Source organism: Rhopilema esculentum, chromosome 21 (genome assembly GCF_057945365.1).
Source record: "Rhopilema esculentum isolate cy_ngs chromosome 21, ASM5794536v1, whole genome shotgun sequence".
Classification (NCBI taxonomy): Eukaryota; Metazoa; Cnidaria; class Scyphozoa; order Rhizostomeae; family Rhizostomatidae; genus Rhopilema; species Rhopilema esculentum.
This window is the reverse complement of record NC_142835.1, coordinates 1,178,861-1,191,924: the sequence shown is the minus strand read 5'-3', so window position 1 is coordinate 1,191,924 and position 13,064 is coordinate 1,178,861. Positions and strand designations below refer to the sequence as shown.

At 35.4% G+C, this 13,064-nt stretch overlaps 1 protein-coding gene and 1 long non-coding RNA gene across 2 annotated transcripts; one reads left to right on the top strand and one right to left on the bottom strand.

Annotated features, from left to right (window-relative positions):
• Positions 1-2,425: 2,425 nt before the first annotated feature.
• Positions 2,426-8,533, bottom strand: LOC135684199 (uncharacterized). Its single transcript, XM_065199646.2, has 3 exons — positions 8,270-8,533; positions 5,244-5,549; positions 2,426-4,192 (listed from the first exon to the last, which is right to left on the bottom strand). The coding sequence occupies exons 1-3, from the start codon at positions 8,385-8,387 to the stop codon at positions 3,408-3,410; spliced, it is 1,209 nt and encodes a 402-aa protein (XP_065055718.2). The 5' UTR covers positions 8,388-8,533; the 3' UTR covers positions 2,426-3,407.
• LOC148957553 (uncharacterized) lies at positions 8,529-12,895 on the top strand. The gene is made up of 3 exons (XR_016145196.1): positions 8,529-8,687; positions 10,917-10,991; positions 12,075-12,895. It is a non-coding gene; the product is annotated as an uncharacterized LOC148957553 (long non-coding RNA).
• The last annotated feature ends 169 nt before the right edge of the window (positions 12,896-13,064 follow it).

The following is a 13,064-nucleotide window of genomic DNA, read 5'->3' as shown; positions in this document are numbered from 1 at the left end:
AAGTTACACGGGCAAAAGCTGAGCTACAATAAGACAAAAGCAAGAAAGTTTTCATTCATTATTCAATCTTTCTGAAATGGTGCCTGAAATTTGAGAAATGGCTTACAGCTTTCATTGTGCATATATTACTACAAGGTAAAATACACGATATAACTTTATTATTTTATCCTTAAAATAAGAAATCACTTTATTAGAGAGCAAGAAGGGTCTCCATTCATTCCCGTTTTCACTTCGTTGTGCGTTGCGGTACAAGTCTTGGCCACAATTTCTCTAAATACATAGAAAACCTAAAAAATGTCAAATTTTGCTTATCCGGTTGAGGTAAATCTCTTTAAACTTCTAATTGAAATGTTATTCTGCAGAATTTACCATAAGGTTGAATGGGTATAAAGAGAGGTATCGTGCGTTCAGGGCCACCCCCCCCCCCCCCCCCTACGTTTTTTGCAAAGCAAATGATTTCAAATCTGCAATAGAGATGGAAGAAGGAAATATGTTGAAAGACGTTACAATACAAGACATTGAAGAAAGAAAGGAGAAAAGGAAGAGGCAGGCACGTTGCTATGGGGCTGTGCGTGGGGCGAGGCTTCCCAACTTGCCTCGAGTCTGTTGCCATCTAGGGGTGCTTAGTCGGCAAATTTCCAAATTTGTCGGCAAAAACAAGATGGCTCATCCACTTTCTCGGCAAATGGGACTTGGAAATCCCCCCCTGAGCACAATAGCTAGCGACGGGACTGATGAGAGGGTATGCCCAAATACGCCGAGTCATGATTTTTGTTAATCAATGGAGTTGAGCGTGTTGTACGTCGAGTAATGAGGCCTGATGAAGAGTTATGGTCGAAACGTCGTACTTATATATCATTCTTGTACAAAGTCGTTATTTTATTGTATTAATTTTTATTCATAATTTTTGTCTTGCTATTCTGTTGGTGGATTTGGACTTTTGAAGGCAGATTCTGACGACGACGCCAGAGCGCACTTTTATATTAGCATGAATAATTAAAACATACTTAACAACTTGGAATTTTGGTAGCCTCGGATCTGCGCTTTATTTTCAGTTTTCAAGTTCCTAGCTAATTAAAGCTCTTGTTTGATAAAGGGTATCGTGGTTTTACATAGAAGCTCAAATCTGGTGTCTTACTAGTCAGTTTCTTCGAAGAGGAAATAAAAAAATGTCTGAATAATTACGGTTGATGTTGATAGATTCAAGCTTTTTACTGTTTACATATGTAAAATGTATCTGGGGATGTGGCTTTTAGCATATTGATTTACATTAAAGCCCTGCAAATAATGAATGCTAAAAATAGTTCTGATTGAAAACGTTTGTCGTTTTGCATCCGCATGCATGCTCGAGTCTCAATGAGCAGGAGCCACGCCACGGAGCTTGGGTTGCGAATAAAATGAAGAAGGTGCATCTTGCATTGATAAGATGCAAAATCCTCAAGCCGTTAATTTTTCATACCTATTACTCTCAAGGGAAGCTAGAACTCTGCTTTGCTTAGACAGGCAATCTCTTTTAGGCCAGTGGTAAATTCCAAGATGCCAAGAGAGTTTAGGAAAATTAGACCCAGGAGACCTTGGGCCAATTGTGACCTCAGGAACCCCTTGCAATGTCAGAGAAAAACCAAAGATTTAGTTCCCTTCTAATTTTTGATTTATTTATAAACAAACTGACTGTATGAAAAATTAATGAACGGTTAAGGCCTCATTCATTTAGTCTCTTGACAATCAATGTCGAATGCTTAGTCTCAAACATTGAACTTTTCCGACAATCGTCCCGAATCCGATTCGCAATGAGCTAGGATCGACTTGGCAATTAACTTGCTTATAAACAGCAAAACAAAGCCACCAAGATGAATTATGGAAATTCACAGATGAACAATTCTTAATCGATTTTTTTGTCTTCGAATATAGGAGAGCAAAAAAATACTTTGAAATAAATATGAATTAAACAATTTGCAAGACAGGGTGGTATGTGATCTGTTAGAGGATATGAATGGTTATGCATGATTTCTTTAGAAGTCGCAAAGGCCTTTTCTTAATATTCCTGCCGTCTAAGGGGGGTATTCATGAATGAGTGAATGGTGGTCTGTGACGCAGGCTAGTGCGTAACGCAATCAAATATGTACAAACGATCCTGCAAGCTGGCAACGAATCTCACAGTGAGTAATTAGGCGAATGTCTATCGCGTGACTCAATAGATCCCAGTCCACTTGACTTCAACACTTAAATGAAGTGAATGTACCGAAGTCAATTCTGTGCAAAATATAAATGTAAGTGGGTTGTGAGTTACTATTAAGACAATCTCCATCTAGTTTTCACAGAAATACGATTCAAAGGTTTAGGAATATTTCATGACGATTGTGAGTAAATGTAGACCCTGGATTTCATTAAAATTAAGGTTGGGAGAAAAATATGGACACACTGCTTGCTTCTTATTGTGCTAAACATAATTTTGATACAGCATCTTATCAAACATGACTTATAAAAACAAAATAACAAACTTAAACAACGTACAAGGTCTAAAGATTATAACAGAACAGACAAGGAACCAATCGCTTGGAACATATTACAGATATGGAAGAAACTTTATATTACGTCATAAACAGGGCGAATTTTATAAACCGTAAAAGAAAATTCCATAAAAAATTAATTGAGTTCAATACAGTGTAAAGTTGAATCAAGTGGAGGTAATAACTTATTGAGACTGACTCTGAAATTCTTTTTACAAACGACCTAAAACAGCAAATACATTCCTGTGTACTTTAAAAATGGCCCTTATAATAACATTACAAGCGAACCATTAAAACACTGATTTTCTCTCGTATCTACAATGAGATGAGATATTTTTAGGCAATTGTAAATTATACTGAAGCATTTGAACAAAAAATTTGTAAAAGAAAAGGTGAAGAAGTATATATCTATTTGACAGTACCAACCCGACCCAAGCCTATTTACTAGGGCATCTTGGGGAAAAAACAAAAATGTTGATTGCTTTTGTGAAACAGGTTTTATATTAAAGATAGGTTGCTTAGGAAGAGGGTTTATTAAAGAAAATGATGTGATTAGACTGGCTTCACTGGAGATATTTGTGCCATGGCTAAACTAATGTTAACGATAGCCACACAAGTCCATGCACCTCTGGCTTTACCGATGTTGAGGCACTGATATCTGCATGGTTGAAACGTTCGCGCTTTCCAAGTTCCAAAGATCTTCCAAGCACAGGGTACCATTTCAAGTCTTTCGGGTCAACAGAGTGCTTAAACAAGCGTGACCAAAAAAGTACGTTGGCGTAAACATAATAAATTAATTCCTGATATTCACCACGCACTCATCCTCCAATGCAAAATCATTGAAACAACAAGTTAAACCATGACATCAAGAATAAAATGAAAATTGAGATTTATTCACTAAAAAACTGGTCCTATCGCCTCAAGCCATGTCATCAGCGACGGGTCAAGGAGTAGATAATTTTTAAATTCAGCTAGAGAGAGTTGTCCGTCTTTATCTGTGTCTGCAGTCTTAAAAATATCTTCCATCAACTCTTGCAGTGCATCTTGGGTCATGGCCTCAACAGCCGATGATGCTCCAGTCTCTGTTTCATTTTCAAAACAACTGCTAAAATTTTCGTCTTTCGATGGAGATTTTACCGGAGCGGAACTGCTATTAAGATTTTGATGTTGCGAGCTCTGTGGAATTGGTGCGTTAAAAATAGCAGAGATAGGACGGTTCCCTGTGTCCTCGTATCCTGCAAGCATCTCCTCCTCACAAGACTTAACCACGTCTCTCACCAGTTCTACACTTATTTGGTGGTGTGCTTGCAGTACCTTCAGCATGTCGTCTTTTGATATAAAATTGTCCCCGTCAATATCATATGCTTTAAAAAAATGTTTCGACTTCTCTTTTTGAGAACCTCTAGTTAATATTGATAAACCCCTTGTAAATTCAGGGAAGCTTATAAAACCATCCTTGTTTCGGTCATAAAACAGGAAAAGCTGATCAACAAGAACGTTTTTGCGAATAGCCAAAGGTCCTAAACAGTAGTTGAATACATCTCTTGTGATACCGTTTTTGTGAGTTGATAATGACTTGAATTGCTCATAGAGGCATTCGATTTCCGATGGATCAAAATGGCAAATTACTCTCAGCTCAAGCACTTCGTTCCATGTGATTTTTGATGACTGCAGTTTTTTCCCTGAAAAAAATCTTAAATTAGAGAAAACCAGCGTTTGAATAAACAAGAAAGGTAATTATCCGACATTTGTCATTCATCAAAAGAATTCTGCATTAAATCTTATCGTAAATGCAGAAATTTTTTTCATTGACCAGGATTGCAAAATGGATCTCTAATTGGGCTTGAAAACCCAGAAATAAAGATGAGCACCAAAATGCAAATAAAGTAGTCAGGTTTTATCAAACAAAATATTTTACAATGCTCGTTTACTTCAAAATTAGTTGCAATTCAATTAAAACGATGTCGAAAATTAATCTTAATTAGATCTATCAGCGCGGTAAATCCTCTATTTGAAGACCCTGCTCTTGTCAAGGCAAATGGCTCTTGTCTAATTCATGCAAATCTTAATATTATAATAAGGTTCAACACTCTGCTAAAGCATAGAACATCAAGACAAGACATGCTTTTCTTTTACACTGATTTTCTCATATCTTTATTATACAAAGGACATTTCCAAAAGTTAATAACTCCCTGTTCAAACACTCATTAACACATGCCAACCTATGTGCAATAATTTCTGTATTTAGAAAGTTATAGATCATGACAAATTTGTTCTCTTGAGACCACAGGATACTTCAATATCATGACAATTGTAATTCTTAAACGGAATTTATATGTAAAAACCATGGCAGCTTTGAGGGGTACTTTAAGTACTATTGAAACTTCTTGTTACTTGATAATTGAATAATACAATGTTTTTTGGCAGTACTAGGTTCCTCTGTGACCATAAAAGATTATGAAATTAACTCCTGCGGCCTGTCAGCAGTATCAAATGACATCAAAGTGAGGTATTCGAAGGTATGTCAGAAACTTCTGGTAAGCCATTTGAAGACAGTTTATGACCATATTAGCAACAACAACAAAAATGTCCAAGGGTTGCATCCCTGTGCTCCATTACCCCAATCTGGGTGTTTTGTTCGCAAATGTCTGTTTAACCAGTACATCTTATTTTCCATGCCAGTTGCTACTGGTAAAGACTAAAAACCTGATATGTGAAAAGGAGAAAACTCACCTGGGTAGAAAGGAGATAATAATGTTGATCTTGGATTGGCAAGTGGAGGAATTGGCACAATTATTTTCAGGAAGATATGATTCTTGTCATGGTCACAGAGTGGTTCACATCTTGCACAGACATCATAATCGATGCAATTTGAGCATTTATACCTTATTCCAGTCAAAGGGTTTGCATTACAAATGTTACAGCTGATTCCTCTATGAACTATACACTCAGTCTTTGCCTGGTCTTCTCCAATATTGTACAAGAGGTTCAGCAAGTTATCTGACTGTCTCTTCCTTTCTACTTCATCATTAGGTGGCACTAAAATGCAACAGATTTTAGTTTGATTATGTTGTATCTTTGAGGAAGTGTATAAATAGTCCAGTGATCCGTTTTGCATTTAAGTTGAGATCACAGTAGAAACCGCTGATAGCAGAGAACACGATTAAATAGTAGCATCCAACATAAAAACTAAACAACATCAAGACAAACAAACAATGTTCTTAACACCTGAAAATCATGTAACAAAAATATACAAAAGGTTCTTTTCTTATGGCTAGTTACTGAATACAATGCAACAATCAAAGGCGTTAAGTCTTTTGGTTAGTCATTAAGGGGTACCACAGCTCTTTTGTTAGTCAATAAGCAGCACTGCAGCCCAACTACACACAACAGACTATTTTCTCAATTCAAAACCATCTATAGAAAGCTTAAAAGGATATTAATTTTCTGAAATTATGTTCACCGCAAAGATTCTTGTTAACCTGCCTCCTCCAGTAAATACCTCACATCAGACTGATTTTCTGCCCAACACAAATCAGAACAGTGAAAGCTCATAAATTTGCAAGCTAGCTTTACTGTGCTTTTTGCCATCAAAAACTTTACGATGGGAAAATATTTTTGAGGCTGAGACTTTCACTGACAACTGTTGTGAAAATAATGTTTTTCTAAACAGAGGAACAGTGGCCAAGAGGGGGGGGGGGGGGGGGGAGGGTGACAGTGATCAAGTTTCAGCCTGACTTCAGAAATAGGATTATTTCAGTTTTGTTTGGACCTACTTAATTTTGTTTATAAAGGTATTAAAGAATCTTTTGAGATATCTTCTACATTTTTCCCACCTAAAGCATGGTGGATTGAGTTTTTCTGTCTCTTTATTGAGCCAGAGGATTTGTTAGTGCTTTGCTTCTAACTTAATGTATAAATAAATAGTTTCCAGTTACTTCATTTTCAAAGATAAAAGCTGAGTCATTCACGTAGAATATCCCAGAAGGCTGTGTAGATCCAGTCAGGCATAAATTGCCAATACAAGGATTTTTAGAATAGGCTTTCTACTGTAAAACACTAAGCTGTTTCAAAGGATATGTTAAAGAATGTTCCTGACAGAGGCTGATTAACCTTGAGGGTTAGCAATTTTTGCTTTTCTTTTTGCTTTGAATAAGACCATATTAGCGCATCTTTGCTGACATACTATAAATAAAGATCCTATACCCATGGTTTGGGAAAATTTTATAGTTTGGAGTGACATCAGAGTGAAAGTGACTTCATTTTGGAAGTGGGTGAAAATCAATCTGAAGCATTCTGCCTTGCATTTTATACAATACAAAGTAACACTTAAACCCAAAGTGATGTAAATCTCAGTGCCATTCTCCTACACAAGCAGCCTCTTTTAGCTCCTATCTTGTTTAAAACAGTGGGCACTTTTTCCAGAGGGTAGTTGAGCAAGAAAGAGAAAACCCAATTTTTAAAAAATCTATCAATGATTTCAAACATAAAAGCCTCATCATAAATGTTTCTCCCAATTTGACTAGGCATTTCAACTTAGAGAATTTTGGATGTTTATTTTGCACCTCACCACTTTTATATTTTGGCCCAAATTGTGTGATCTCAAAAAAAGCCTTTTAGCCAAAACACTGATTCTTATATGCCCAGCCCATGGCAATCCAGGGTCATGTAACATGATAAAGTACTCTGATTGAGTACAACTATCGGGCAATTACTTATATTATGGTTTGATTAAGCTATTGCTTTATCAGCAAATGACTGGCAGTTGAGACAGCAAACTGAGTGAAGCATAACTTCAAATATTACTTTTTTTCTTTTTAATTAAGTGGGCACTTGGAACTTAACAAAGTTGCTACATCTGCGATCAGTGGCCATATCAATCAAACATGGTATGCCACTTTGTAAAAAGATTTCTTTATATTCAACAGAGCAAACAGGGAGTTAAACTTATGAAAATGGTTTACTTCAATGTGATTAATGTGAAATTGATGCTCAACATTGTCATTGCCCTGGTCCTCCTTTTACACTTTCTTTATTTCATTTCATAAACCTGTGAATTTGGCCTTGGGTTCCTTTGCATAGAAAATATAATGCACATTTGTTTACCATGTTTTTAGCTTGTTTGTTCCTTGGTATAAATTGCCAAGCATATAACTCAAAATCAGAATTCCCTAAAGATGAGCCTAGTTGGTTTGAAAAACATTTCAATGCAATTAATTATCAGAGAATCTTCTGTCTATGTCGAATATAACAAATATTAACTAAATTTTTCATGTCCCCTACTGTTTACATCACTTAGTTTTGTCAACTAGCATGGAACATCTATTAACACGGAATACTAATTAACATCGATCGTCAAATATTACTAGTATCAAAAATTATTTTCATCATTTGCCACATTCTTTGGTGTTTAATTAAACTTCATCTTTCAATGAATTATACTTAATTTTTAAAGACAATTTTAGATTTAAATTGAAACAACTTTTAAATTATTTTGAAGTTCCAAAATTCTCACTAAATTTTGCTAGACTCCAGACTTTTTTCAAGCCCTTATCACTGGGATGTTGCCATATCTTTTCTCTTGGTAGTGAAGCGTTAAATGTCTTGATAATATAGTTAGCAAAAAAGTTGAATAACAGAATGAATGTGAATTTTGTCATGATAAAACAACAGTAAAACTATGATAAGTAAAACGATTTTTTGTTACTTAACTTAGTTTGTTTACATAAAATAAGTTATTAGCATGAGAATCGATCTACCTGATGCTAAGATTGGCTCATTTTGTCTTGATGTAGGAATAGGCCGACTTTCACTCAAGGACATGCTACTATTAGGCCTACTTTCCATCCTTCTGTGACTCGATACAGAGGCTCCCATAGCTTTAATTGGTAAATAAAGCCTTGCGCGATAAAAGAACCATCTATTAAGAATATATCGAAATGTATTAATTCATTTTGACATTTTAGACTTCACTGAATGGTTTTTCGCTTTTATACCTGGAAATCAGCCATTTCCGAAAACCTCATTTTGATGTCGCTTCGGAAATTTTGCGCCAACGCATTTACCAAAATAATAACGAGATTCGTTATTATTTGAAGATGGCGGAATTAAGAAAAAGTCTTTTCAAGTCTTCTTCATCAAATGGGAACGAATTACCTAAAGAAAAGACAAACTCAGGTATATTTACAATAGATTTATCAACTGCTTAAACTGAGATATTTTCATGCAATTTTTATTAAATGAAGTTTTGCTCCGGAAAATTGTTTTGAGAGAGAATTGTTTTTGCAAACGTTTTCAGGGTTCTGCCAAGGTACATTCCATGCAAACGACACTCTGAATGTATGCCATGGAAAGACCAGGTGTACGCCAAGGTTCATGTAGAATCATTACGCCGACCAACCCCCACCACATCCCGTATTTCTAGTAAGGCAATCTATTAATACCTTGGGGGGAGAGAATGATGATACAGTACGAGTATAGTAAACAAACACAGACACTAAGAGCATTGGGGCTATTGCAGTTTCGCACCTCTTAGTGTGTGGTTCCATACATAAGGATAAGGTTTGGGTAAGGATTAGTGTCCAAGAGGTGCGAAACTGCATGAGCGTCGAGCTTTGTGACCTGCACCACTACATCATTTTACGAAAATTATAGTTTACGCCATCATACACCAACCCCCATACCAAGAGATCCTTCTTTCAAGCCAATGCCACGCCAAAAAGTGTAACTCCACCCCAAAAATCTTTGGGATCTGCTACATGGAATGCACCCTTGGGGGGTCTAGGATGTTTCAAAGGGAGATGAATCCAGATGCCATACACCAAATATCTTACCTTCAAATATAACTTACAACAAGAATTCAATTACGTCTTGGCATTTCATAACTCAATTAAATTTGAAGCAAACTACTCTAAAATAAATATAACTTTCCTGTAAGCACAAATATAGTAATGTAGAATTTCACCGCAATGTATTTCATCAGAAATAACATGTTTTTGTCTTCATGAGAAAAAAATTTTAACCACAGTGAAAGTGTTTTGTTCTTATTTATGTATACTTCCAAAATGATAGTAAAATAATTTTTACACTGGTGTCTCAAGAGAGTAAGCAACAAAATAAGTCTTTCCTTGCATAATAACAAGTAACTGTGACTGAGCATGCAAAGTATTGAGAAAAAATGCAAGTCGTTACATACTGAATGAGATATTACACACTCTTTACAACAGAAGCTGATGGATGTTGGCAATCTTCTACATCATGACTCATTCCACTGACAAGGGCTGCATATAAATGAGGATGGCTTGTTTTTTCTGATTAGAAAATGCTGTATGTCAGGGGTGCCAAAACTACGGCCCAAAGGCCAATTGCAGGCTGCAGTCCAGTTTTTGTTGGCCCACAACAAGTTCTGAAAATATTATTGAATATGGTCCACACACAAAGGGCTAAAGGCAATCAATTAGACTTATCACAACTGGATCATATGCATACCCTGAACAAGAGCTTACAAGGCAAAAAACAGCTGGTATCACATTTATATGTGCACATGAAAGCCTTCTTCGTAAAGCAGGGAAGCTTGCACTCGAAAAGGGCAATTGGGACAAAGCACCAAGAATAGGGCAAAACAATAATGAAACAAAGAGAATTTTTTCCATATGTTGACCTTTCTAATAAGAAGGAGATATTTGTTTGTCATTGCATATCTTGTGACAGAGTTCAACTAGTTTCCTCTCATGAGATACCCACAAAAAGAATGATGAACCTTTTCGGCTCGACATGTATTTTTGAAAAACGTTTTCTCTCCTAAATCTGCTAAAAGCAGAGATAAAGATAAGAATGATTGGTAGCCATATCTGTGAAGTACTTTGTGTCTCAACCACCAAATTGTCTCCTGACCTGTCAGCTGTCCTTTATTCCAAAGCACAGCATTGCTACTTTAACTGAAGCACAGCATTGCTACTTTATTTTAGGTTTAAGAATAGACTCAATTATTTAGAAAAAAATAATTGTAAGTAGTGATAGGATTCATGATAAGATATATTTGTGATTGTCAGGGAATCTCAAAGATAAACTTCAAATTTTAAACTGTTTCCATATTGATATTTTGGAAGTGAGAGTGCAGGATATATTCTAGGGAGAGGGGGGCTTAAATTTTCCCTGAGTATCATTTTGTATGGCTATTTCAGTTTAGTTGAAAGGTTTATGTCCGATGTCATATTATTTATTTATGTGCTCTAAGTGGCAATTAAAATCTGCATTGTGTTGTAAAAACAAATTAATTCTTTAAGTGAGAAAATAGCAACTGTTTAAAAAGTTGACATAGTGTTATGTGCTGCATATTGTACCCTGTTCTATCTTAATCTATCATAATTCAAAATTGAAAATGTTTTTATTTTTATTGTACTTTAGCTGAGATGGAGACACTTTTAAATAAATTTCAAGTTGAAATTGAAGTAGAGAATAACCTGAACATTGTTGAGAAAGGTTTGTATCCATTTGCAAATTGCATAGTTGTTTACTTTATTCTGTAATGGTAATTTGAAGTGATAAAGAAATATCGTGGAAGAGATAAAGAAAACAGAACATTTAATGAACATGGAGTTATATGATCTTGAAGGAAATTTAAAAAGTTATATTTACTTCTAAACTCCTCATTTAATCACAACCCATGTAAAAATGAGGCAGATAATTAAGAAACTGAGTCTTTTTCATGGGCCTTTTGCATGATGACCTCCCACTCTGCTCTTATCTTAAAGAAAAGATTTATTTTTCATAATCCTCAAGATATTGATAAGCCTTTTTTATCTCTTATTTTGAGTTTGTGCTTTCCGTGATTTAGTTATCTTTGCTAATTTTTGTCATTATCTTATCTGTGTGAATCATAGCAGACTGTATCTGAGATTTATTTTAGATTCGAATAAAAAGAAAACAGTTCTTATTTGCCCACAGCTGAAGATTAAGCTATTTCCATGGCAGATAATGTTATTGTCTAACAAAAAAGCACTGTTTTGATGCAATTCATGGAGAATATTTCTCAATGCAATTGTTTAAAGAAAACAGGGGTCTAAAGAATGCATTCCATGAGCCCTTGCTGCTCTAGGCATTCACAGTGGTACAAATATTTGATAGCAAAATACCTATTATCTAAGAAGTGAGTAATATGAAAGCTATGCTCCACCTACTTCCTTTTCACAAATTGCTATCTTGAAATGTTTTGTGCTTCACATTATTCTCCTGCTGTTGTCTGCTTCCTTTATTCAGTTTTTTTCATGTGCACCTTGCATGATTCAATTTCAATTATATTGTTTTGATTGCTATCGATGGTGTCAGGAACAGTTCTTTCCTCACAGTTGCATTGCATTTTTTTAACTGAAACACGATATCCCTTATTCTTAATCCCAATACCAGCCCAGAATTCTGTGATTTCACTCCCTCACAAAGTGCAATTTTTGTGCATCACCTAAGTTAGGCTAACCATTCGTTAAAATATCGATTTGATGTCAGAGGACAGGAAGGACACAAACTATCAGAATTTCTGATAACTCAGTATCATCCTTTTCTTTTCAGAACTTCATGAAAAACGGCTGGCGAAAATGAGGGAACTTTTGAAAAATCTAGACAGTGATAAATGGATGTTTGGAGAAATAGAAGATTACATCTCTTTCTAACAGCTATTTTAAAGATATGTCTGCAATTTGCCCAGGCTTGAAAGATATCAAACTTTATCATGTCGAATGGGCGGAATACGCTACCTTTGATGCTTTAAGAATTTAACTCGTTTTGAAATACAACTAGGAGTTTAAATTAATCGAAACTTAACGTGGATTTATGGCAACGTGTACCATATGTAATATTTATCATGTTAAACAAGATGTTAGAAATCTCTAAGTTAAATAAATTCTACAAACCTTTTTCAGATTTTGATGAAATGAAACCTTCATCGACTGGCAACTCTCAACAGGGGTGTACAGGATTGGGTCGTATCAGTAGATTTGCAATGACGCTCGGGGGTAACAGTGTCTAAAAAGTCAATGTGATTTCCCAATAAAAGCCAGTCAAATCATTTTTTCTCCAAATTTCATTCATACATAGTACTGTTTAGATCACCAAGAAAATTGTGAGATAATTATAGCTTACATCCATTTTAGAATCACACCTTTTGACTTCTGAATCTGTGCCCCGACTTGATACAGCCGAAATATTTCGCTTTTCAGGAAATATGGCTTCGCTCAGAGTATTCTTAGACAAGCACATCCCGGCATTTTCCTCCAAGGTAAATCCCCGAGTATCTGAAAATGCGGACGGATGATATAGAAAAATTGTTACTTTATAATTTTTATTTTTATTTCTTTATTACTATTACTAATAATTATGGTATTGATACCACTTGTACGAAAGCTTTTTGTGTTGCTTCTTTTTAGATCCCAATGTATGGCAGACCAAATTTGCTGCACTCTGTTCTTTAAAAGAACACTGGAATGGAACTCGATTTTGCACAAAAATAAGAGCAGTGTTAAAAATGCCAAGCCTTAGATGAAAAATTAGAAGCAAAAGAAA